A 25,383-nucleotide genomic window follows, 5' to 3' on the forward strand; every position below is an offset into this window, starting at 1 on the left:
CACATTCTCCATTACCTGATGGGAATTATATTTAACAGTATTCAATAATCCCACCCTCACCAATATATTCCTACACCAAACCTACTCAGACAGTATTTCCATATAGACAGTATATGCATTAACAATTTCGTAACATTTCCCATTACGAGTTGGGGATTATATAAAATCACCGGTTAATTTTATAAATATTCCATAACTTATCACATTTACAAACTTTAGTGGGAATTATGCACAATCCCCAGTTTATTGCATTTACCACAACAGATACATTAAAGTTCGCCAAACAAGAACAAAACACTCTGTAAAAGAAAAGAAGATCCTTATTTAATCAACTGGTAGGTTGCGTTATATCTATTAACTCTTTGCTCTTAAGAGCAGTGAAGAAGAGATGATTCTCACAAAGAATGCTTTCGAAGTGTCTGCCTGTAATTTTAAATACTGTGCAAACGCCTCCTCAAAGTTCATATGACTATATACAAAATTTCCTATTCTATCTAAGAATTAGATGTATAAAGAATGTATTTACATACATTTTTCCTTTCGAACAATATCCATAAACTGGAGACTACAAGAGTTTTTAGAAGTCTCGTCTCGACGAATCCATGAGCTGCTATTTTAAATAACTTTGTGCTGAATTCTTTTTGAAATTCAGGTGAACTGCATCAGCACCGAATTCACGCCAAAAAAGCACGGTGGAGAAAAAGGCGTGCCGTTTCGAATCCAAGTGGAGACACGGCTACCAGGTGGGCCCCGTCTGCATGCCGCTTCTTGCCAAGTGAAAGTCTTCAAGTTAAAGGGAGCCGATCGCAAGCATAAACAAGATCGGGACAAAATTTTGCGACGACCGCCGCACGAGCAGGACAAATACCAGCCAAGCTACGATTGCACGGTTCTCTCCGACGTAAGCAACTGATCTCGTTTCTATAGCCCCCTTGAGAATTGGTATCGAGAATAAGAGCCTTTCATGCGAGCAAGAATATGAGCGATGAAAATCATCTTCATGAACAATCTTCATGACGAAAATTGTTTCATCACTCGTGAGCTAGGGATGAACAGAATTTTATTGCCAATGTATATTCGATCGGACGGTTACTTGGATAAGCTTTTGTTCATTCAATGAGAAATTTCATTTCAGTTTTAATTTGTATTATTGATTTTCATCGAACGATGAACAGATCAAAAACTGTTTGTTCTATGTAGATAATAATCTGTACTTGCAAGGTCGCCTCGTACGAAAGAATCCTTAAGATATTCACATAGTATTAATATTATTATAGTAGTGATTCACACGGTTCAATATTATTCAGAATGATATGTGCACTTATAGCACGTCAATAGAATAAGAAACTAGAGTAATATTGTACAGTACAGCGTACATCTCAGTATATTAACATGGCTTCCATAATAATATTAAACACTTTCTTATTGTTTCAAGATATCAATCTGCAATATTACACTTGAATAGTCAATATTATTACCAATATTTAAATTTGCAAAATACTGTTGACCTTGTAATGGGTTCCTTTTACTCTCAAATATCGTGTTCATCGATGATAGTCTTGATACCGATTCTTGAAATTAAAATTCTCCTAGTGGACACCAGGCATAATAAACTCTTTCGTAGAGACGTAAAACGGTATTTTTTTTTGTTCTTCTTATAGATTCCTCTAGAGTCTTTATCGTCGTCCAACCTAATAGCCCAAAACGGAGAAAGTCCTTATGCTTCAACGGAGGCAGTGTAAGTACAAATTCTGCTACTTATCTTATCCGTAACCTTTTCACTGTTTAATTAATCAGTAGTAGAAAAAATCACTATCCTGAATAAATCTAAGAATTTATTTTTCAATAGAGGAAAATAAAGAAAGAAATGAAATATTTTATAGTAAATGAGATATGTACATACAGGATGGAGCAGTTAACCTGTTACAGACCAATAACGCTCTGACTATCGTCTATACCGAGAAGTACTTTCAGGAAAAAATTAGAGGGTTCGAGGTGGTCAATATCTATTGTTTTTTTGCTTCTTGTATAAATGATGAAACTGTGTCAAGGTCAAGACTGTGTCAAATACCTCAAGTTTTGGTCATCTGTACCAAAGGAAGCAATAGTCATATTAGATATCCTTCCTCGAATCCTCTAAATTTCTCCTGAAAGGTTTTTTTTATCGACGATAGTTTAGATATTATTGCACTGTTACAGATTAGCTACTCCACCCTGTATGTACATATCTCATTTTATTTAACTTTACTAATTAGAATAATATTGATATATTGGTATGCCCAGGAGTAGCAGTGTCATGGCTTAAAAAGATTAATTCATGTTGCAACGTGTTTATGCAAATCGTGAGAAAAAAGATACGATTTGAAATGTAAAACGCGACTGGTTCGTACTTGCGTCGATTCGACGACATCCGATATTTTCAATTTCATTTTTCTCTACGCAAGTATGTTATCGTAGTGTATCAGCGTCAGTGTTTATCGGTGATACCACCTATTTTTAAACCTTAACGTTTACTTAAGACCGTCCAGAATTAATGTATCTATCGTCGAATTTTACGATACAATATAAAATCATATTTTGTTCATCGTTGTCGGTGATTCATCGTACTGCCCTCGAAATTCGTTGACAAGCTTGAATGTAAGATATTACGCTGACATTGTTATTCGTTTCGTGACACGCCAGGTTGTTTAACAAATTCTCCTCCGTCACGTAAACTTAAACTGGCTGGTTCCGGATATTGCAAGTTTCCGCCATTCGTCTAAATAAGTAGGAATCTATATCAGCCGCAACGCTTCGCGCATACTAAGCGACACTTACAATGTCAGATGATACTCGAAGAATGAAATGTTCTTCTTTTCAAAATACAGTGAATTTAGGTAGTAACGTAAGAGGATAATCTGGTCTGGAATGTTGAGAAATTATCTGAAGAATTATCTGTTTTTGCATTATCTTTCAATTTTAGGTATGGAAAATAGGACAAATTTTAAACTCGATTCTTGCTAAACTCTTATAAAATTCTAAATTCTTATAAAAATTATATAATAATTCTTTCAATCGAATACAAGCAATTCTGTTAGTTTTATTTTTAATATATAAATTTTTAGAATGTTTTTGGTTGTCTTTTGTATTCTTTTCGGTGTAGTGTTTTTAGATATAGGTCATTAGTGTCATTATACCCGTTCAATCGCACTGTTATACGTGGTGTTTCTTAATATGTTAGCCCTTTTGGAGATTAATTATTTACTCAAAGATTATGAATGTTAGCTTGGTTAAGATTTATGTATTGGGTTGTCCGGAAAGTCCATGTCGATTTTTGGTAGGTGGTACAGGTCTGAATATATCGAAATGGTTGAAAACAAATAACATGTATCTATCCCTTAAAAGGTGGAAAGGTTGTGGGACAAAATGGCACCTATGTAATTCAATAAATACATGTATATATATTATATGCTTTTGAATTTTTTTTAGAAATTGACACGATCTTACTGGACAACCTAATACTTATTTAACGACACCTCGGAAAGCATAGAGATATCATAGATAGAGCAAGAGAGAAATAAGCTTGCTTGTGAGTGGAAATGTCACACCGTTAGAAAGAGAAAAAAGGCAGGATAACTTATCTATCTCTGTACTTTCACTAATGTGAATGTAAAATATATATGTTATTATTAAAAGTATAAAAGATAACCATTTATCGTTAGCATAAAAGTGATATAAAAATGCACTGGCAAACGGAGACAGGTACCGCGGGTTTTTCTTTCCTTTTTTTTTTTTAACAGAACTTTGGCTCCCCTATTCTATCTACAGAGTGTTTCTGAATATGTGAGCGCTTATTGGAGGATAAGGTTTTGATACTAGTACGAATAAAAAAAAAACCTTTAATAATTTGCAAACTACAGCTTTGATATCGATGTATAAGCAGTTGAAATTTGCTGTTTCTTAAGGAGATTGAAACATATGGTATTTTTGTAAGTAAAAATTTCTCCATAAAGGTACACTTTTCTCGGAAACGGTTAGGCCGAAATTAACGAAATTTTACACACTTGTTTTTTAATAGTACGACTTAATTTAGACCGAGAATTTTTGTAATGTTTTGATTTCAAGAAAACTTTAAATTTTTTTTTCAATTTTGAAAATTATTTAAAAATTCACCATTTGGAATTTCAAAAAAATTCTCGGTCTGTTTTTAGTCCTATCGTTTCTGTATATTATGCAAAAAGAAACACTTAAAAAAAATCAATTAGGTCCAGAGATAAATGCATCTTTATACCAAAAACCTAACTTTTCAGGAGACTAGAATTTTGTAGACAACTAAAAATTTGTATTTCCCGCTCGATTATCGATATAAATGTTATCTAATCGTATCTATTTTTATCAAAATCAATCGACGCTACCTTGTTGATAATTTACTGTGTTTTTTACCCTAGAAAATAATACTCTATGGCTGTAACCAAGGTAACCGCGACTCCGGTCTCCCGCAAATTTGACTGTGCCATTGTTTTCTCTCCACAAAAGTTGTTAGTTCTGTTTCCTTATATTTTCTTACAGTTTTATCGCATTTTTTTTTATATTTTTTTTTTTTTACTTTTTTCATATCGTCGAGTGTTTTTTGTATTATCTTTCACCTAAATTCTTTTTTCAAAAATTCGTTTTCACCGTTTTCAGTGTTCCAAATTAAATTCTGATTGCACAGAACTGTTCAGAATTGAATTTTAATTTTTAAAAAAGTGATTTTTTTTCATTTTTTAATGTTCCAAGCCCCTTAAGCTATGCTTCGAGGGTGCGCAAGATGTCTGCGCGGAACACACATCTTCGATGCGCAGTGTCCTGCGTCGCGAACTGCTACATGTACAAACGTGACTACATTTACAAAGATCTTAATTAAGCGAACAAACCCCAAGACAATGTAACCTCGAGATACGCATGCTCTTTACAATCTAGAGCATGCAAATCAAATTCATTTTGGCTCGAGTGCCAATTTACATGTATAACATGGCTACCATGTCGCGAGTTGAAGATGTATAATTATTCTATGACGGTGAAAAATATTGTAGAGACACTTTCGTCAGCCATTACACCATCATTCCACGATTAAACCTATGTATACTCAATCCTCCTACAACTCGATTAATTCTTAATATGTTATATAAAAAACCACATTATAAGACACTAGTGTAAATATTGGGCTGCCTGGAAAGTCCATGCTGATTATTAGCAGGTCTGAATATATCGGAATGGCTGAAAACAAATAAAATGTGTACATTCCTTAACACTTTACCTACCGGGCTATTTAGAAACAGACTTTAATTCAAAAAAGAATTTTCTACAGTAGCATGTGTAGAAATAACTGACAATAATTCCTCCATACTGTTACTGGGTACATTGAAAGCCAAGTCTGTTACCAAACACCGAACATTGAGAGTAGACAACCATCAACACAGTAAATAAATTCGAATAACTAAGTACTGCAATTAAAAAGCCTATAAATAGGCTCCCGGTAAATAAAGTGTTAACAGGTGAAAAGGTTGTGGCACAAAATGGTACATATATAATTCAATAAATATACATCAAAATTCAAATATGCATTTGAATTTTTCTTAAAAATAGCCATGAACTTTCCGGACAACCCAATAGAATTAGTGTAAACAGAATTTATTCGATTATACAGAATATTATACAGAAACCACGTATCGTGTGATATAGAAACCGCGTTATAATAAACTCGGAATTACTACTAAATAGAGTAATTTATACCGCGTTATACAAAGGTTGTCGCAATTTTGTTGTGCGCAATATGGAAACCGCGATAGGGGAAGATTTGGCAATTATAGAGAACAGGTACATCCTCTCCGATTTCGATGATTTTTCAATATGTTGTAGAAATCAACATTGTGAATAACTTTTTCGTATACATATAACCGTCGCTCGGCCTTGGTTTCCGAGATATTTGCAAAATATCATTGCTACTACTACAATGAATATTGCGTATAGCTACGCCTCTGTGGCAGCGTGTGTGTAAGCGTTCAGTCGTCGATCGTTTAGGCTCGGAATACACGTACGCGTCTGTGAGTTCCCGTAATTTCGATGCGTATAATTTTCGCGCAAAATCCTTTTACAAAAATTGAAAAGCATATATGGAAAGCATAAACACCCCTCAGGCTAACCGTGTACACACCTGAGTGATGCGCTGCAGTACTCGTTGTTGGGGGCTTCGCCACCAAACCCCCGACCGGGAGCGAGCCCCCGGAACCCCATTTTTTTACTGTACGAATACAGATCATGCGCTACTTTATATGTATAAATGAATTCGGAACAGATTGAAACACGAGCCGACCAGCGAATGATAGCTAACGCATACAGACTCACAGTCGCGTATGTGTATTCCCAGCCTAAACAATCGACGACTCAACGCTTACACACACGCTGTCACGGACGCGTAGCTATACGCAATATTCATTGTAGTAGTAGCAATGGTATTTTGCAAATATCTCGGAAACTAAGGTCGAGCGACGGTTATATGTATAGGAAAAAGTTGTTCAAAATGTTGATTTCTACAACATATTCAAAAATCATCGAAATCGGTGAGGATGTACCTGTTCTCTATAATTACCGAAGATTTACTGTAAACATTAACGAAAGAAAGCAGATTCAGTGGATGAAAAATTTCGTCGTGAAACAAGAAATTGTCGCGGTGCGCTAACCTAATAGGGAAAAATACCGTTTCCATGATAGTGTAAGGATATTTATTTCGAGGTTTGGCGTAAAACTGTCAAAATTCAAAGACAACAGACAACATATCATAGACAAAATCAAATCGCAATACAAAATACAAAATGAATGAATAATCAATAAATTACTAACATAAACATAACTGACAACTATAAAACGTATAAACATGCCTAGTGGTTTTAAATATTAACATTCATCCAACATTCACATTACAACATATTACAATAGGAAGTAATTTGTACCGTGTTATAGAAAGGTCGTTGCCATTTTATTACGCGCAATATGGAAACCGCGTTAGGGGAAGACTTCCTGTAAACATAAAGAAAAGCACATTCAGTGGATTAAAAATTTCGTCGTGAAAGAAGAAATTGTCGCGGTGCGCTAACCTAATAGGAAAAAATACCGTTTCCATGATAGTGTAAGGATATTTATTTCGAGGTTCGGCGTAAAAATGTTAAAATTGGAATCTGGTCCTACAGTTCTCGTTGCATTCTAGATTTTGTTCGAGACAATAAACGGTTCCTAATCATTATTTGTTTTTACACTGAGAGTGAGTTGCAAATAAACAGGGCAAAGTTTGCTAAAGTATCCTCGTACTTTGTACTATAATAATTTAAATATACAGTGCAATAACCGTACGAAAAGTCACAGATTTGATATAAATACTTTTATATTGCCATTGACATTAAGGCATACAAGAAAACAGATATCACAGGAACATTTTGCACCATTTAATGTATTACAAACAATTTTTTACAGTCATCGATATGATGTCGTTTACTTGTAATAAAATATATTCGTTGATACAGTTTTCCTCTATGTTGTACAAATGAGTCAAAATTCGGCGTAAAAATGTCAAAATTCAAAGACAACAGACAACATATCATAGACAAAATGAAATCGCAATACAAAATACAAAATGAATGAATAATCAATAAATTACTAACATAAACATAACTGACAACTATAAAACGTATAAACATGCCTAGTGGTTTTACATATTAACATTCATCCAACATTCACATTACAACATATTACAATAGGAAGTAAATTGTACTGTGTTATAGAAAGGTTGTTGCCATTTTATTACGCGCAATATGGAAACCGCGTTAGGGGAAGACTTCCTGTAAACATAAAGAAAAGCACATTCAGTGGATTAAAAATTTCGTCGTGAAAGAAGAAATTGTCGCGGTGCGCTAATAGGAAAAAATACCGTTTCCATGATAGGAATTAATTTGCACCTTGTTATAGAAAGGTTGTCGCCATTTTGTTACGCGCAATATGGAAACCGCGTTAGAGGAAGATTTACTGTAAACATTAAGAAAAGAAAGCACATTCAGTGGATGAAAAATTTCGTCGTGAAGCAAGAAATTGTCGCGGTGCGCTAACCTAATAAAAAACAATACGTTCGAGATGAAAGGTTTCCAATGCGCGATGCATCGAGCAAACAAAGCTGCAAATGTAAGTGCAACGTTGCCGTGCTTTCCTCTCGAGAAACGCGGTCGTAGGAGAAGGGGAATCCATGATGAATCGAAGGTGGGAGTTGGAAGCGGTTCGCGAAGCTGTGTGGCGATGGTAATGGCAATGGACGATACGAAGAAGGGGTTATGGTTCGGTAGAGGGAGAGGAGGAGCCGGCACGGGAGTCGAGAAACTGGCTCGAACTGGCACGAGCCGGCGTCTGGTAGAGCCGACAACGATCCGCTCCGAGGGAAAGAGAGAGAAAACCTCGACGACAAATAGATTCAGAACGCCGCACGATACACGCGTCGCTACGTAGCCGCTTCGGTTTTCGTTTATTCATCAGCCTGTTACGACCGATACAGAGTCGTTCATACTGTCGCGATTATACACCGGTTGAATTAGCCTTTCGATTAACGTTTCGATCTTCTGTTCCGTCCTCGTCCTCCGGCAATCTTTCACGGGACGAGGATCGTGGCGCGCGACCACGAGCCACAGTGAACGGCACAGTCGACGGGAAACGGTATCGAGCGTGAGTCGCAGACATGATCTACCGCTGAGGCCGCTTGTTTATAAATAAAGCGGTGATCGGTGACTGTCTTCTCCTGTGACGAATTCACTGAGAAACGAGACGTGTTGTGTTGTTGGTTCCTCGAGATATTCCTGCGAGCATTCGAGATTCGGTTCCAATAACTACGCTTCGGTTCCTCGACCAGAGACACGCGATAAATTCTCCACGTCGGAGGCAAACGTCAAACGTTAAACCACGTCAAACGTATCCGAGACAATCGAATCCCCCCCACGTGGACTGGTCGGTGCATCAGGGTGATCCTCGAGACTCGTGCACGATGCACGGAAATGAGTTAATCGTTTCCTTGTAAAATAATTCGTGCCGGACGAGCTGTCCGTTCGCGTCCTTCGACGAACTCGGAGCGCCGGGGAAGAATAGGATCGCTGCGTCGACCGTGAATGTAAAAATACATCCGGAACACCCGATTCCCGGAGAGAGGATCGTGGACGATTCAGGCCAGCGATCGTGCAACGGGCGATAGCAGCCGTACTTTGCACCGGAGATCCGCAAAAGATGAAAATTAAGGAACGATAGATAAACTTGTTATTCGTTACTGGTTCAAACAAGAATTACAATTTTACGCGAACTTATTCGAGTGACTTTTCATTCTAATACACATCACGAATAAATAATACTACGACTTATTTCAACAAGATTGTGTGAAAATAAATATACAGAGGATTGAGGTGCAGCTGAATGTTGGCCTTAATCTAACCTCGAAAACAAGGTGTGAAATAATTAGTGGAGAAGAAGGGAAGAAAAAGGAGTGCTACATAAAATTTGTTCGACTATACGTTTGAAGATAAAGTCCTGCACGTTTAATTTGATTCGTCTACTCTGCTCCGTCTACTTTGCACCGGAGATCCGCAAAAGATGAAAATTAAGGAATGTTTGATAAACTTGTTATTCGTTACTGGTTCAAACAAGAATTAAAACTTTAATTATACATTAACAGCCGTGTGGAGTTAACGTGAACTTATTCGAGTGACTTTTCATTCTAATACACATCACGAATAAATAATACTACGACTTATTTCAACAAGATTGTGTGAAAATAAATATAGAGGATAATAAATATACAGAGGATTGAGGTGCAGCTGAATGTTGGCCTCAATCTAACCTCGAAAACAAGGTGTGAAATAATTAGTGGAGAAGAAGGGAAGAAAAAGGAGTGCTACATAAAATTTCTGAAGCGATGAGTGACTATACCTTCGACTATACGTTTGAAGATAAAGTGCTGCACGTTTAATTTGATTCGTCTACTCTGCTCCGTACTTTGCACCGGGGATCGGCAAAAGATGAAAATTAAGGAACGATAGATAAACTTGTTATTCGTTACTGGTTCGAACAAGAATTAATATTTTACTTATTCGAGTGACTTTTCATTCTAATGACCATCACGAATAAGTAATACTACGACTTATTTTAACAAGATCGTGTAACAAATTAATATACAGAGAATGCGGCGCAGCTGAATGGTGTCTTTAATCTACCCTCGAAAACGGTAATAAGGTTGTGGAATAATTAGTGTACCAGAGAAGAAGGGCAAGAAAAGAAATACTACATAAAATTAGTGAAGCGATGAGTGACTATACCTTCGACTATACGTTCGAAGATAAAGTGCAGCACGCTTAATTTTATTCGTCTACTGTATGAATAAAATTCCCCTGGTGATTCGCGCCTAACGTGTAATGTTGTCCGGCGAATCTGGATCGCGATAAATTCCGCCCACAAGGCTCCCCGTGATTCATCCGTCTCTCCAACCAGCGATCGCATTGCAACGACGACGAAGGAGTGACCGCCATTGCTGCACGGAACCGGCGAAAGTTTTCTGTAATCGATTGCGCATAGAATCGAGAGTGAAGCGCCCGCACGCCGTTGGAATGCCCTCATACGGCGTAGAAGCACGATTTCCGGTCGATCGTCCTCAATACTCTCGCGCGTCGAGCATCATCGATCTCGAGTCGTTGTCGCGCGTCGACGATCATCGCGTGATCCCGCGCGAGATCCTGGCCAGCCAGGTGCTCCTCTCACGGCAGGATCACTTGCTCAGATGACGAGCAGCCTGGCCGCCGAAAAGCTGATGCCAGGGCGGTTCGATTCAGCCTTGAACTGAATGTTCTCTGTTCGTTCTTTCCTTTATCCTTTACGATCTCGCGAGGCATCGCTCCCCTAGCGAGACCGAGAGGGTCTTTGGAGGTATCGATCGAATCGGATACCACGGTTTCGGCGATCGCTACCGGGCTCGATCCGAAGCTGTCGAGCGATCGGAATCGGTAACGCGATCTAAGGAAGTAACCCGATTCGTCCAACAACGGAATCGTTCACAGCGTCTGATTAAGATTCTTTTTACACCCCCGGGGACTACAGGGTACCGCGTGTATGTACATATTTGTATACGGTACACATTTTCTTTTCTTAGTATGTTTACTACACGTTTCTGTGTGTTAACTCTAAATATTGCCGAAGCATTTTTGTTAAATTTGCTTAAATGGGTCAGCTACACGTATCGATGCTGAATTTTGTCCATTGTGTTCATTTTTTTGTATCCTGTTCTGTCACCCGTGCGATACAGTTGTTAAAATAAATATAAATATAGTGTAACTTTTTATAACAAATACATTCGCTTCGCGTTTGTAAAAGTTTACTAAAACGCATCGTGACATCCAGTTTGCATTAGATATATTCGGATAGTAAACCACGGGACGAGAGAACTTTTTACTATTCTCTCAAAAGCACCACAGGAATATCTAGGACAATTGCACCATTTTCTAAAGAGATTATTTAGAGTACTTACGCTTTGGTTTAGTATTCAATGAAGTAGCTTTTTACTTAATCTCTAAAGATCCCCAGAGGTCCCTATGGCCCAAGCCTTAATTCGATTCTGGTAACAATTGTCCGGGCGAATCGAGGCAACGCGAAACAAGAATTTTTGAAGAGCTACTTGTAGCTAAGAAACTCGAAGAACAAGGAAGAAAAGTACCGATGATAAAAGACACAAGAGTTCCTAAATATTCGATGTTTGATCATTCATCAAGGATTCGTCTAGCATCGCATAGGTCACACGTTGGTTAGAAAAATACATATACCTAATGTCAAATAAACACGCCATTACACTTGAAATTCAACGGAATTTTCGAATAGAGATTGACGAAGAAAATTTCTGCAAATACTAAACTCGTTTGCCACATATTTTGGTGAAGCAAATTCATTTTCCTAGCGAGGAATAAATACTGATCTTAAACAATTTATACACTGTTTTTAAAATAAACAGAGGATCGATAAATTGCAAAAAAAAAAAAGCAAAATTACGAGAAGATAAGAGCTTTCTATCGCAGCCCGTCTTGTTAAAGAAGATAGGGTTTGTTATCAACGAGGGATTGAGTACTTTTTAAAATTTAGCGCAACAATTGCGCACGGATCCCGTGACTGGAGATATCCGGTTCGGGGCAGACGCGCGTACCAATAGCGATCTGATTCATACCGATTGTATCCGACATCGGCCTTCTGGTTCGCGAACCGAGACTTTCGAACGTATCGATTGGGGCTCCCAGTTGCGAACGAGGTGCAAAGCTGATCACGCGGAAAGCCGACGTTGCTTTTGAAGCTCGGAGATCGCGATGTGGTTGTCGATGCTCCGTAAGGCAAGCCAACAGGGGATCGTCGATCGTCACTAAAATTTATACGAATGGATGGGAAAGCAATTCGTATTTGCTCGAAGGTTCGCGCGGTCAGATTGCCTGCATTCATGAAAGAACGTTCGAAGAGACGAAAGAAAGGTTTCGAGGTAAACGCGAGCTGATAGTTAAGAAAAGCGCACGGAGAGGAAAGTGCAAGAGAAAGATGTTCGAGAAATGCCAGATGGAATTTAAGAAGCGAGTACTCGAGATGCCAAAGCACTGTCCCAGTTGGAAGTTGAAGAGCTGCTGGGCCATCAGATCGATGCCCGAATTTCTCGGCGATGTCTCTGCTTACCTTCTGGAGCACGAGGTAACGATCACTGGTGGTCCCTTGCAAGTGGAAGTGGTGGCTAAGTTTATTCATTCTATTTCGGAATCCAGAGCGAGAAGGGGTAATCTCATGCGCGGTGGTTTAGTCAGCATCAAGATAAGAAAAGGCCGTAACAACAAGAGGATCGACGGGAAGGGAGTATCCAAGCTGGTCTTTCGATCGAGGAGACGCGCCATGTAAGATCTCGAACGAAACTTTGGCACGTTTGTTTAAAACATTGTTGGCTACTTTTTACGGACAACCTCCTCAATACAGTATATGTATATGTATATCGGTTTAGGAATGTAAACGGTTTACAAATAGTATAGGAGACAGTCAAATTTCTATTGATAACGATACTCTCTCTTAACAATAACGAGAAGCGTATTAGGCATAGAAATTAATTTTGTGCCTTTCTAATGTAAACTTACAATTTTTCATTTTCCCTTAGTCACACGTGCTAAAAGAGTACATATAGTTGTAGAAATAAAATGTCGAAGCAATCTATGTGTCTCATTGTTAGTAAATATTTCTGTTTAAACTGTAATCATAAATGATATACTCAATTAATTTTTACATCTACTAATTTTCAAGTATTATATGTTTTTACGTACAACCTCCTCGATATATCGGTTTAGGACTGTAAACGGTTTACAAATACTAGGAAGGACAGTCAAATTTCTATTGATAACGATACTCTCTCTTAACAATAACGAGAAGCGTATTAGGCATAGAAATTAATTTTGTGCCTTTCTAATGTAAACTTACAATTTTTCATTTTCCCGTAGTCACACATGCTAAAAGAGTACATATAGTTGTAGAAATAAAATGTCGAAGCAATCTATGTGTCTCATTGTTAGTAAATATTTCTGTTTAAACTGTAATCATAAATGTTATACGTAATTCAATTCTACACCTATTAATTTTCAAGTACATTTATAATATGTTAAAAGAATGACGATAGCTGACATTTGATGACTGTTAAACTTTGTGTATTAGGTACATTCTAATGTCCATCAGGTTGAGACTTGTGTTATATATTTAGATGTATTGTAACGGAGATGAGATTGAGAATTTAGAAAATTCGTATTCTAACGTAACAAAATGACGAGTAAATATTTCTAGTTAAACTAGAGTCATAATGAGTCGACATAAAAGTATAGAATTAATTTCTACGCCTATTAATTTTCAAGTACATTTATAATATGTTAAAATAATGACGATAGCTGAAATTTGATGACTGTTAAACTTTGTGTATTAGGTACATTCTAATGTCCATCAGGTTGAGACTTGTGTTATATATTTAGATGTATTGTAACGGAGATAAGATTGAGAATTTAGAAAATTCGTATTCTAACGTAACAAAATGACGAGTAAATATTTCTAGTTAAACTAGAGTCATAAATGAGTCGACATAAAAGTATAGAATTAATTTCTACGCCTAATGATACGTAAAAGAAACAAGACGAACAAAAATTCCGATGGTTTGCGTGTTCCGAGAGCTCGCGTGCTTATGCAACCCACCAATAAGTTAGGCGAGTTTAAGGTCAACGATTAAACAACATTATTTATTCCGTCGTGCATTCGTTTCGAAACGAAGCATTCATTAGAAATGATAGTCCTTGTTCCCTGATAACCTGACAGGGTCTGACGACTTAATATTCGCACATCGCGATAGGTTGCGGTGTCAATTATTAACCGTGTTTGCTTTCATTGCGCCTGATGCCGTTAATTCGCGCCGCGCGCGGACGTCAATCTTCCGTAACGTCTGCTCTACAATGTATCTCGTTCACGAATGCAAAACTACTCGCGCGTAAAACTAGCCGAGCTTCGACATTGTACGCGCTCGGAATTCGGATTACACGGATCGGACGAAAGATAATTGCTCTTACAATTGTAGCGAATACTATTGACTCGAATCGTTGTTACATGCTCGTTGGCAGCATGAACGTGTACATACTTGACTTTCAGCTAGTTTAAGCTGACCACATAAGGAATTTTCAAATTAGTATGCAATTCAACGAGGGGGCATCGTATAAACATAATATGCAATTCTCGCTCTTTATCGCAAGCTTTAGACTCTTTTGCAAAATTGCTAATTTACAAACAAAAGATTCCTATGGATTGCTTAATCGAAACGTTAACAGACCCTATGTCCAGAATTAAAACGTCGATGAAGATTGATGCATCCGAAGCTTGCAATAAATTTAGGAAGTTGTATCAAGTAAAGATTCTTTGTTTAAAAGATAAAGATCAAAACTTTTGAGAGACAGTGTATGTTTATATAGAGATTGAGGTATATTATATAGGCTACCCGAATAACTCATTTATTTTTGGTGATAGACAAAAATATTTCAAACTAATCGTAATTGGTTTTAACGGAGGTTGTAATAGGATAACAGATGTTTTTTCTTGGTGGAGGTGCAAGGGAGATACGAATGTCAAAGTTTCTTTCTAATACGATTACTAACTTTTGAATGGTACATTCTATAGAGTAACGAATCTTGAATATAAAAGTATCAGAGGGTATTTATCCTAAAACTAATGTTTTCTGAGGTAGATAGGTAAATCGTTTATTGTAGTACATACTACTATTTACCCCAGAGTAATCTTGAATCATAGATCTTTCTAGAATATACAGCTTCTATAACTGCACCAGACCACCTTCCACTAATAATATTCGAAATTGTAAGATTTGGATTGATTTTGTAGCTCAAAAATTATTGTTCTAATACTTCGAACAATATCCAAGAATCCACTGAGTATCCAAGAATCTTGGTAACTGTTACTTTTAGGATAGACATACCTCCACATTTCTATTCTTACTTCATTTAATTTTGTTTCAAAAACATTCGTATTTCGCTTATACGTCTACCTACAAAAAAACTATTAGCATCGGAAAGTGTAGTTTACAGTTTCTTTATTCTTGCAGATCACCCCAATCCCGCTCGACCATAAGTGGCAGTACTTCGCCCGTGGTTGCGCCATTGGCACTGTCGGTTTCCAATCCTTGTATCGTACCACTGGTCCCTGCCTCGGACGCCACCAAGGAAAACGTGGGAACGGCACCGGCTCTGCCATCGCCTGCGGCGATTCTACCAGACCAGTCCTGCATCAAAGCAGAAGTTAGTTTGCCCGCAAAGAATTTAGACCACCCGAGGCAACTAGTACCGGTACAGACCCTAAAAATATATAAAATTAACCCAAATGTATGGTGCAACCTTAAAAGAAAAATTACTAAATACCGTGGAATGAAATCTCTTTACGCGGACCTAATCATTATTTCTAAACAAATCATCTCATCTTGAATTGTACCATATACTTTGGGAGAATTTTGTAGTATACACCGAACAATATAAACAGTAATGTCGGCTTGGAATCTGGTCCTACAGTTCTCGTTGCATTCTAGATTTTGTTCGAGACGATAAACGGTTCCTAATCATTATTTGTTTTTACACTGAGAGTGAGTTGCAAATAAACAGGGCAAAGTTTGCTAAAGTATCCTCGTACTTTGTACTATAATAATTTAAATATACAATGCAATAACTGTACGAAAAATCACAGATTTTATATAAATACTTTTATATTGCCATTAACTTTTGTATTACAAACAATTTTGTACAGTCATCGATATGATGTCGTTTACTTGTAATAAAATATATTCGTTGATACAGTTTTCCTCTATGTTGTACAAATGAGTCAATCACGCAGTCTGAAATTTAAAGACTACTAAGCTATTAAAACTAGAAAATTGTATTGCTAAAAACATCGTGCTAAACTGTATCAATGAATATGCTTTCTTACAGGTGAACATCAACACGTCGGTAACTTTGGGGAATTGTTTCTAATACATTGAATAACGCAAAACGTTCCTGTGATACCTATTGTTTGTATAGCTTAATGCTAATGACAATATAAAAGTAATTATGCGAAATCTGTGGTTATTGGTACAGTTATGCTCTTCACTCTGTATCCACAACAAGATTTCAATAAAAAGTACAGGGCCATCTTAATGACATCACGGGTCTCTGGCCAAATCAGTTCAATAGAGCTCCTTATCTATACAACTCATGGGAGTCTTAATATAAATGGTTGATAAAATGGAAAGTATACTTTTATTTTACAAAAGTGCTAAATTAAACATTTGCGAAATTTCTTTGTAGAAAATTGTTTTATAATATGTTTGAAATTCATGTTCTTCAGAATGTTATGCTTTATATACGTACATGAGTGATGGCTAACTTAAACACATGTCAATGTAATCCAGGAGGTAAAAACAGATTTTGAAGACCAATGTCACATAAAGTTCACATTCATTTTCATCACTATATTTGTAGCACTGATGAGTTCAACGTAGCATAGACTAGCACGAGGCCTCTTAGTGTCCATACATTAAGGTGGCACTGACCCAGTAATATACAATATTCACAATGAACTTTTTTTCCAAAGCTACATCTCCTCTATACATTAAAATTACACTTCGGATGAAGTTTCAGAAATAATTGTCTTTTTCAATTATGTCCAGGTATCATCGTGCCTGGCTCCATTGTCACCTGATGCGAACGCAGCCCAAACAAACACGTGGCTTCGTGCAGGTCGTTTCAGTGCCTTCGAGTCCACGTTCGCGAGCTTCTCGGCTTCGGATATCTTGCGACTCTCTCGAGACGACTTGATCCAAATCTGCGGGCTGGTGGACGGTATCAGACTGTTCAACGCGCTGCACTCGAAAGCACCGACCCCAAAACTCACTCTGTATTTCTCGTTGGAAGACAATGGTTCCCTTTGGAGGGTTGCCTACTTGGACAGTTTGAGCAGCAGCGCCTTGATGAACAAGCTGCTGAACACCCTGAATTTACCTCACGATCGACTGCATTCTGTACTCTTCCTTGGCCCGCAGGGTATCCATGTTTTGGTTACCGATGAATTGGTAGCGAACATGAAAGACGAAAGCATGTACTTCGTTGAGACTATCAAAGGTAAGAAGGATATTCACTCAGAAGCACGGAGAAAGGGCAAAATTTCTTATTTAAATTAACATTTTGAATAACGAATAAAACGTAGACAACTTTCCACAAGTTGAATTCATTGAATACATATTTGAATTTGAATTATTGGATTTAAGTATTTCACAGTGAAAAGATAATAACATATTATAATATAAAATTCTTATAGGCATGTCCAAATTTCAGTATGTATTGGGTTGTCCCGAAAGTTTCTTTCGCGACTTTCCACTCAATTATTTGATGTGGTTGTGTTTATATAAATAGACGATCTAATTTCATAGATATTCATGTTGCAACAGTAATGGAGCAAAATGAATCGTGCACAATTCAGTAATGTAACATAAAACATAAAATACCGTGCATGTATTACTTATTAATAAAGCGAAAGAAACTGTTGGGTTACGATTAAATATATTTATTAAATATATATGGATATAAACTTAAATACTACTTATAATGTTTGAATGATAATAGAAAAGAAGGAACTGAGAAACGAACTAACCGTATATAACATAAGAAGTAGAAGTGGAAAGAAGATCGCGTGTACGGTCGCGCGTGATTCAAATGTGGGCTAAACACCCATCAGAAACTTTTGGGACAACCTAATAGGTATTACAAAAGAAGGAAATACAGTTTTAATTATCGCCTTTTTTCTTATTTAATATCTTTTCTTCTTTTCTTATCAACTGAAAATAGTTTTTTGTTTCTTTAATAGTAGACAAAAATAAGAAAGCGTAATTTCAATACAAAATATATTCGTACAAAATATCGTACAGTATATTCGTTTCAAAAAAAAGAATATATATCTTTTTAAATCAAATAGTATTAGTGCGATGTTTTTGATATGCGCATAGGATAAAACAACGAGCAAGTCAACTCTAAAACACTTGATATTTGGTGAGGATTAAATATCTCTTCACTTTCTTTGTTATTACAGATAACGCGAGCGAACGATACAAGCTACTTCTGAAGCCGTCGTCGCGTCCCTAAAGTGCACATCGATTAATAAATTAATAACAAAACTGGGTAATAGCGATCTTCCATGTGTCCTACATTGCCAAATGCATCTGTGATTCGACGGGAAATTATAACGTAGAGAAGCATTAAAATGTTTACTACGTAAATGTAAATTTTCCAGAGTTCTATCCTTTTTCAATGCGTCAATTACGATGAAAATTATAGACGGATTTTTGGAGTCGATTTTGGAGTTATTTCCTGATAAAGGAACAGAACAGTGTAGGTGACAATATCTTTAATTCTTAGCTAATGGTAGACGACTACGCGATCCTTTAAAGATAAACGATTCTTCGAAAGAAGACGATAATATAAGTTCCTCGAAGATGAGGACTTGTTTGCAAACGAAAAGAAATCGATTTTTACTGTATATTTAATACTCATTAGAAGGTTTCAGTATAATTGTATCTCGAACGATATCTATATTTTTGACGCTTAATAAGTGAGGTATTTTCACCGTTACAAAAATACATACGTACATATAACGTGCATATATTTCCTTCCGATTTTTTTTCGTAGCTTATAAGGAGATCGTTTTTAGTTTGAAGTATATTTAGAGAATATCTAAGTCGCGGCAACATCCGCTGTTACTCAATCTTTGTGCCACGAGAGAATTTGCAAATCTAGTTTGCGAAATGTTGTTGTTGTTACGATTATTCATCAGCAACGAATCTGTTGTAATTAGAAATTTACAGACGTCAACTGGAGCGTTAGTCGACGACGCTGCTGATGAGTATGATCTCTATTTACACAAAGTGTAATATTTTTTATTTCTATAAATTACAACGATGTTATATAGTCCTGTAAGTCTGAAAAAAGAAAACGGAAAGTGTGCATCACCGATAGGAAAAAAAAAAGTACGGTACCGATGGTTCTGTTCTTCGAGATTAAAAAGAGCGTCCGTAGAAGAAAATACAAGTGCCTTTTCCGTTATTAGCCAAACGTTAGAACTGTAAAAATAACAAAGAGATTATCACGTCGAAAAAAAATGATGAAAATGTTTATTCTGTTTCGTAGTACAAATTGAAAAGGAAACGAACAATTTTCCTTGAATGCTTCGAGGGTCTGGGAAAAAAAACGCATGAAGTATTATAAACTATTTATCAAACGCTAAATCGTAAGTGTAATGGAATTCTTGCGAAGATACGAACGGATACGAATCCACGAAACGCGACAAGTGTTTATGGTACTGCTACCGACAGTTTTCTTTTTTTTTTTTCTCTCATTTTTTCTATATTTTATCTACGATCGAACTGCAGCGGTGTATCAAACATGCTCGATGCGACGTATAACACGTATCCGTTTGCATCGTAAGTGACCTCGAATGTACCGTGTAGCAATTGAGAAGGCTTTACGCGTTATTCGAAAGAACTGTCTAACATTAGTGTACTTTAAGGTGTACTCCGCCGTGACACACGGGGAAATTCGAGCGCAAATTGGTAAACTGCATGCGGTATAGTCCATTAGGAATTTCCACCCATGTCATGTATATCACAGAACGGCACAATAAATAATTCTCTGATGCCAAATTATCCACTGGTACCCTCTACGTATTTTTTGTCTATGGTCCACCGAACGAATACAGTTTTACTCATAAATATATTTTATTTAACAAAATAGAATAAGTTATAATAAAACGTTGATCGTCTTTCATCTTACTTTAAACATGATAGATTATCCGCCGAACAACGCGTGTAGAACGCGTTGCGTATTATATTTCGTCGCTAATGCGACACCTTTCGTGATTGTCATCTGGATTACTTCTTCTTCTTCATCTGTTTAATCTTTTTCTTCTCCTCTCGCTTCGCTTCTCTCTGCTTCAGGCATTTGAACAATTTATAAACGAAGAAAACTGCAACCACAATGAAACATGTATGTATATATTTATTTAGTTATTTATTTTTTTTATTTATGTACGGGAAAGTTATCTGTATTGGAGAAGGATCAGTACTAAGCTAATAAAACTTATATTTAGTACTAACTACGCGTAGTATGTAAACTGAACTACAGTTAGTACGTAAACTGTACTAACTGAGTGTACTTATTCTAAGTTCTAAAACAATCTGTGATAAATCGAAATTAGAAATATAGCGAATGATGATCTTAGTAACGTAGTAGAAAATTAAAATAAAAATAGAAAAAGACGAAGAAAATATGCGTAAATAGTAAATACATATTTAAGGAAACAATAATTGTAAAGGACAAAAGGACGACGATTCCACGAGAATAATGTTAATTCGGAGCAAATACAACGTACCAAGAACGAGAACTATCAACAGCACAGCAAAAAAGAAAATAGTATACGAGTGGGAGTAGAAGAACCTGGTGTACATGTTCAAATCATTCGTCGTTTCATCCTGGAAAGAATGCTTGAGCTTTCCCAACGCATTATTCCAGAATTCCTGTTTCTCTTCGTCGTTCAGCTGCTCGTATCGTTGAAAGATTCCTGACAGTTTCTCGGCGCTATCCTTCGGTAGCAAATCCGCCAGTTTGTCTTGCAAATTATCGGTCAACACGCCTGACTTCCGCAAAACGTCCAAAATATTCTGCGCCATGTTTCGAACGCGTTTCACTCGAAAGGAAAGAAACAAATCACGAAACTCTCTCTTGTCTTCCGGAAGTGTAGTCGTTAAGCAACGCTAAGTTATTAAGTAACACCTTTAGCAGAAGAGTCTTAATCTGATTAAATGACCGTTCACTGGCAACAGTTAAGTGGCCGATTAGATAAAATGTAGAACGACAAACTGAAAAATGATTACAACAGGTGTCCAAACCGCCATTCGTGACCTCGAACGTCATTTGTTGTGCAACTCTGTTGATAAAACAAAATGATTCGCTTAATCGGCTCTTTCATGGACGAAACAAGGGCAAGAGGAGACAGGATTCGACCTAATTTCTCATGTAAACGGAAAGCGACATTAGACTTCGTATTAAATCTTGACCTGCTTCGTGGAATCCTCGAGAAATGCTAAGCTCGCGATCAAAGCCTTGAATATCAAAAGAGGACAGTGTCGGGCTCGGAATATTAAGGGGACAGTGTAAGAGTTGCTTTAAAGATGTAGATCCAGGGCATATTTTGTTCGTATAATCCTTTTTGAATGAATTAAAATAAGAACTACGACGCTGTTCGAACAAATCAAGATATCTCGTTACACTACGTTAAGAAAAATTATATGTTTCAATTTTTATTTTTATTGGATTATTTCTTACTGTGTGTATATATAATAGAGGAACCACACTTTTGTTAGAAATACCAGGCAGTTCCTTTAAAAGAAATTCGCGTTTAAAAGAAGTTTGCGTAGCGAGAAATTGTTTGTTGTATAATTTATAATTATTTGTAAGTTAGTGTATGTAACTTCTTTAAGAGATTGTTCAAACGAGGCTATAGAAGCTTCGACGATGAGCGCACCTAGAAAACGTAGTAGTATTGCTCTTTTTACCAGAACTAGCAATATTTTGTATAAATTTAACCCTCTGCACTCGAGGCCTTTTTTTCTGGTATCTACCAGCAACTCAAGATGCTTTCTTAGCATTCTATTGCCACTAATGCTAAGATTATATTGACTTCTCGAATGAGATCTCTAATTTGAGATTTGAGAATCAGGTCACCTTTGCCTCAACGACAATCATTTTATTGGCACTTCGAGTTCCAAAGAAATTAAACCTAAAGGAAACCTAATAGTGACTGAGACTCACCTCTCCAGTGCAAAGGGTTAACCCTGTTAACACTCTATTTACCGGGAGCCTATTTATAGACTTTTTAATTGCAGTATTTAGCTTCGAATTTATTTACTGTGTTGATGATTGTCTACTTACAATGTTCAGTCTTTGGAAACAGACTTGGCTTTCAATGTACCCAGTAACAGTATGGAGGAATTATTGTCAGTTATTTCTACATATGCTACTGTAGAAAATTCTTTTTTGATTTAAAGTCTGTTTCTAAATACCCCGGTAGATAAAGTGTTAATGTGAAACCATTCTGGCCACCTTTCCAATGGAAGGGTATGGAAGGTCTCGGTAATGGAAGGTAATGGAAGAGTCTCGTAATCCTAGAGTTTAATGAATCATCTAACGAACAATGGCGATACGTTCAAAAAGAACTTTGGATTCGACAGTTGAATGCACGGTACGATATTTACCGAAAATGAGAGCGACTACGCCCAGCAGAGACAAGAGTACCACGGTCTGCATTGTTAAATCACTGCCAGGTGCCGATGTCATGGGATCTCCTTGAATATTTCTCAGCAAGTCTTCCTTGAGACTTGCTTTCTCCTCGTCCGACATGCCGGTCATCGAGTCGAGCACCTCGAGGAGTTGCTGAGGCGTCGGGAGCTTCCCATCGAAACCAGGGATCTCTTCTGGTAACAAAGCGTCGGAATCCGCTTCCGGTGCAGCACTGGCCACGTCGTCCGCGTCCACAGACGCGACCGCTTGAAGGCCGCTCGCGAGTGTCATCCACATCCTAATTAAAAATATTTCTGATACAGCGGTAGATTGCAAGCCACGATCGTCTCGAAAACCATGGAAGATTAGATAGCGGTATTTTTACACGGGCACCGATAGTGGACGCATCGTGCGTCTATGCTTCTTTGCAGTGATTCTTCGTTCCGGTATTCTGGTTTGTTGGATGGTCGAATCGAGTTGCTTTCAGAAACGGGTATTTCGGAAAGAAATCGCTACGCGGAATTCAAAATTGGTATTACGATTTATTAATGTTTGAACTATGAATATGTACATTACTATGCAGTAGGGGATTAATCTTCGATAGAAGGCTCTAGAGGATACTATCTTTCAGGACTCGTCGTGCTAATTTAGAAATAACCATTACTTTAATGGTAATTATAATATTCATAAATATATGTTTATAAAATTATTATTATTATTATATTAAGGAAGCTTTGCATTTCTGTACAATTTATTACGATTTATTAATGTTTGAACTATGAATATGTATATTACTATGGCAGTAGGGGATTAATCTACGATAGAGGACTCTAGAGGATACTATTTTTCAGGACTCGTCATGCTAATTTAGAAATAACCATTACTTTAATGTTGATTATAATATTCATAAATATATGTTTATAAAATTATTATTATTATTATATTAAGGAAGCTTTGCATTTCTGTACAATATATACAATTGAAGTGCGCTTAATCTAATGTCGAATGATAAAGAGATTAAATAATTACTTTTAAATATTTAACTTATTGTATACGTCTTTTGGTAATATTTAGTATCACAGATAATTGATTTACTGCTATAATTGGGTACTGTCAGTGTGTAATAATTATTACCTCTGAAGATTTAATTCATGGCAAGGAAAGTAATATTTCATCATCATCGACAGAATCATTATTATTATTATTATTATAGACAAAGTTTTATTGATCAATGTTTCAACATGCGGTAGAGCCTGTTTTTCCGGGCATTTATCTAAATCTGACAACTAAAATAATTACGTACTAAACTTTACAAGATCAATGTAGGTAAAATTAAAATTTTAATAAAAATTAGAAAAGAAAAGTTAAAGAGATAATAAAAAACATACATATAATACATTCTGTGAAAGTGGATAATCTCTTTAAAAACGTCATATTTCTTTTCTATATTCTTCCATGTGTAAATTTTCTTCTAAACAACTTTTCATATTTTATATAATTTACCATAGTAAAGCTTGCGCTACTACCGTTTCTGTTTCAAAAAGAAACAGAACAAGATGTTGGAAAAAGGAATAAAAATTATTATTTAACGAACAAATATTTACAATTTATCTCGTTTTGAAAGTATCACCGAAGAGCTCGCCGTCGAGTTTATCTTTCGCGTATTATATTTACAGTAAGCTCTACTGCCAATCACTTTGGCGAATCGTTTAGAGTGTGGAAACGTTGACTAGCTGGGCGTACCTGAAGGAGGATAGTCTGTTGTTCGAGAGAGGAAAACTACAGCGATCCAAGAACACCCTACGGCGTGGACGATCGAGCGGTCCTCGAGGCGTGCGATCTCGAAAGGCGTAAGCTTCGAGAGACTGTGCACTCTCGAGGAAGATAATCGTCCGCTAAAACGATCCGTCGCCTTTGGCGGGAAGATAAGCGAACGGGAGGAGGTTTGGACGACGATTGGTCAATTCGAAAGGGAATTGTTGCTTTATTGGTGGCCGTGCGTACGTGGGCCAACGTGGCCGTTTCCAACGTGTTAACCGAGAAGCCACGAAACACAGGTTAACCTCCGCTGAATGACCTGACCTTTACGACGCGTAGAACTGAAGCGCGTTAGGCAGGCGCGCTGCGATTCTTGCACGTACACGTACCCTACAACGTAGAATCACAGAGTACTCTTACAGAGGCGAAACTTCCAGCGTTTTTCGGCTCCTGGTTCTGAATACGCATGCGTCTTCTAAAGAATATCACCGTGAATTTAGCTACGGTGCCTTAACAATATCGATGATAAAATGTGGTTAAATTAGGAAAGATGTTGAAACATGGTTTGAAACCCATGGATAGATATTATGTATATTTATTCCAGCTCTCCAAGAAATGGACTTGAGTATAACCATTCTAACATTCTTATCATTCTCTCCTTCTCCCATTTTATCACACTCATGCCTTACATACT

General features: G+C 36.9%; 2 protein-coding genes and 2 long non-coding RNA genes across 7 annotated transcripts in view; 2 read left to right on the top strand and 2 right to left on the bottom strand.

The window, feature by feature from the left end:
- LOC128885478 (uncharacterized) overlaps positions 1–8,111 on the bottom strand; it is an 11,486-nt gene extending 3,375 nt beyond the window's left edge. The window contains exons 1-2 of the long non-coding RNA XR_008459612.1: positions 7,971–8,111; positions 7,787–7,853 (exon numbers count right to left, since the gene is read on the bottom strand). This is a non-coding gene — a long non-coding RNA (uncharacterized LOC128885478). The remainder of the gene's footprint in view (positions 1–7,786; positions 7,854–7,970) is intronic.
- LOC128885444 (transcription factor CP2) overlaps positions 1–20,299 on the top strand; it is a 33,029-nt gene extending 12,730 nt beyond the window's left edge. For 3 of the 4 annotated variants that reach the window (XM_054139495.1, XM_054139496.1, XM_054139498.1), the window contains 5 exons: positions 653–901; positions 1,662–1,738; positions 15,683–15,923; positions 17,276–17,726; positions 18,691–20,299. In XM_054139495.1, coding sequence (XP_053995470.1) covers positions 653–901; positions 1,662–1,738; positions 15,683–15,923; positions 17,276–17,726; positions 18,691–18,743 — 1,071 coding nt within the window. In that variant the 3' untranslated portion in view covers positions 18,744–20,299. The remainder of the gene's footprint in view (positions 1–652; positions 902–1,661; positions 1,739–15,682; positions 15,924–17,275; positions 17,727–18,690) is intronic. The other variant, XM_054139497.1, reaches the window with a different exon arrangement.
- Positions 5,588–9,512, top strand: LOC128885484 (uncharacterized). Its single transcript, XR_008459618.1, has 2 exons — positions 5,588–5,768; positions 7,985–9,512. It is a non-coding gene; the product is annotated as an uncharacterized LOC128885484 (long non-coding RNA).
- LOC128885472 (uncharacterized) lies at positions 19,734–25,155 on the bottom strand. The gene is made up of 3 exons (XM_054139539.1): positions 24,675–25,155; positions 22,907–23,229; positions 19,734–20,619 (listed from the first exon to the last, which is right to left on the bottom strand). Exons 2-3 carry the CDS (start codon positions 23,226–23,228, stop codon positions 20,525–20,527), a joined length of 417 nt encoding a protein of 138 aa, XP_053995514.1. The 5' UTR covers position 23,229; positions 24,675–25,155; the 3' UTR covers positions 19,734–20,524.
- Positions 25,156–25,383: the final 228 nt, after the last annotated feature.

Source organism: Hylaeus anthracinus, unplaced genomic scaffold (assembly GCF_026225885.1).
Source record: "Hylaeus anthracinus isolate JK02 unplaced genomic scaffold, UHH_iyHylAnth1.0_haploid 11981, whole genome shotgun sequence".
In the NCBI taxonomy this organism is placed as follows: Eukaryota; Metazoa; Arthropoda; class Insecta; order Hymenoptera; family Colletidae; genus Hylaeus; species Hylaeus anthracinus.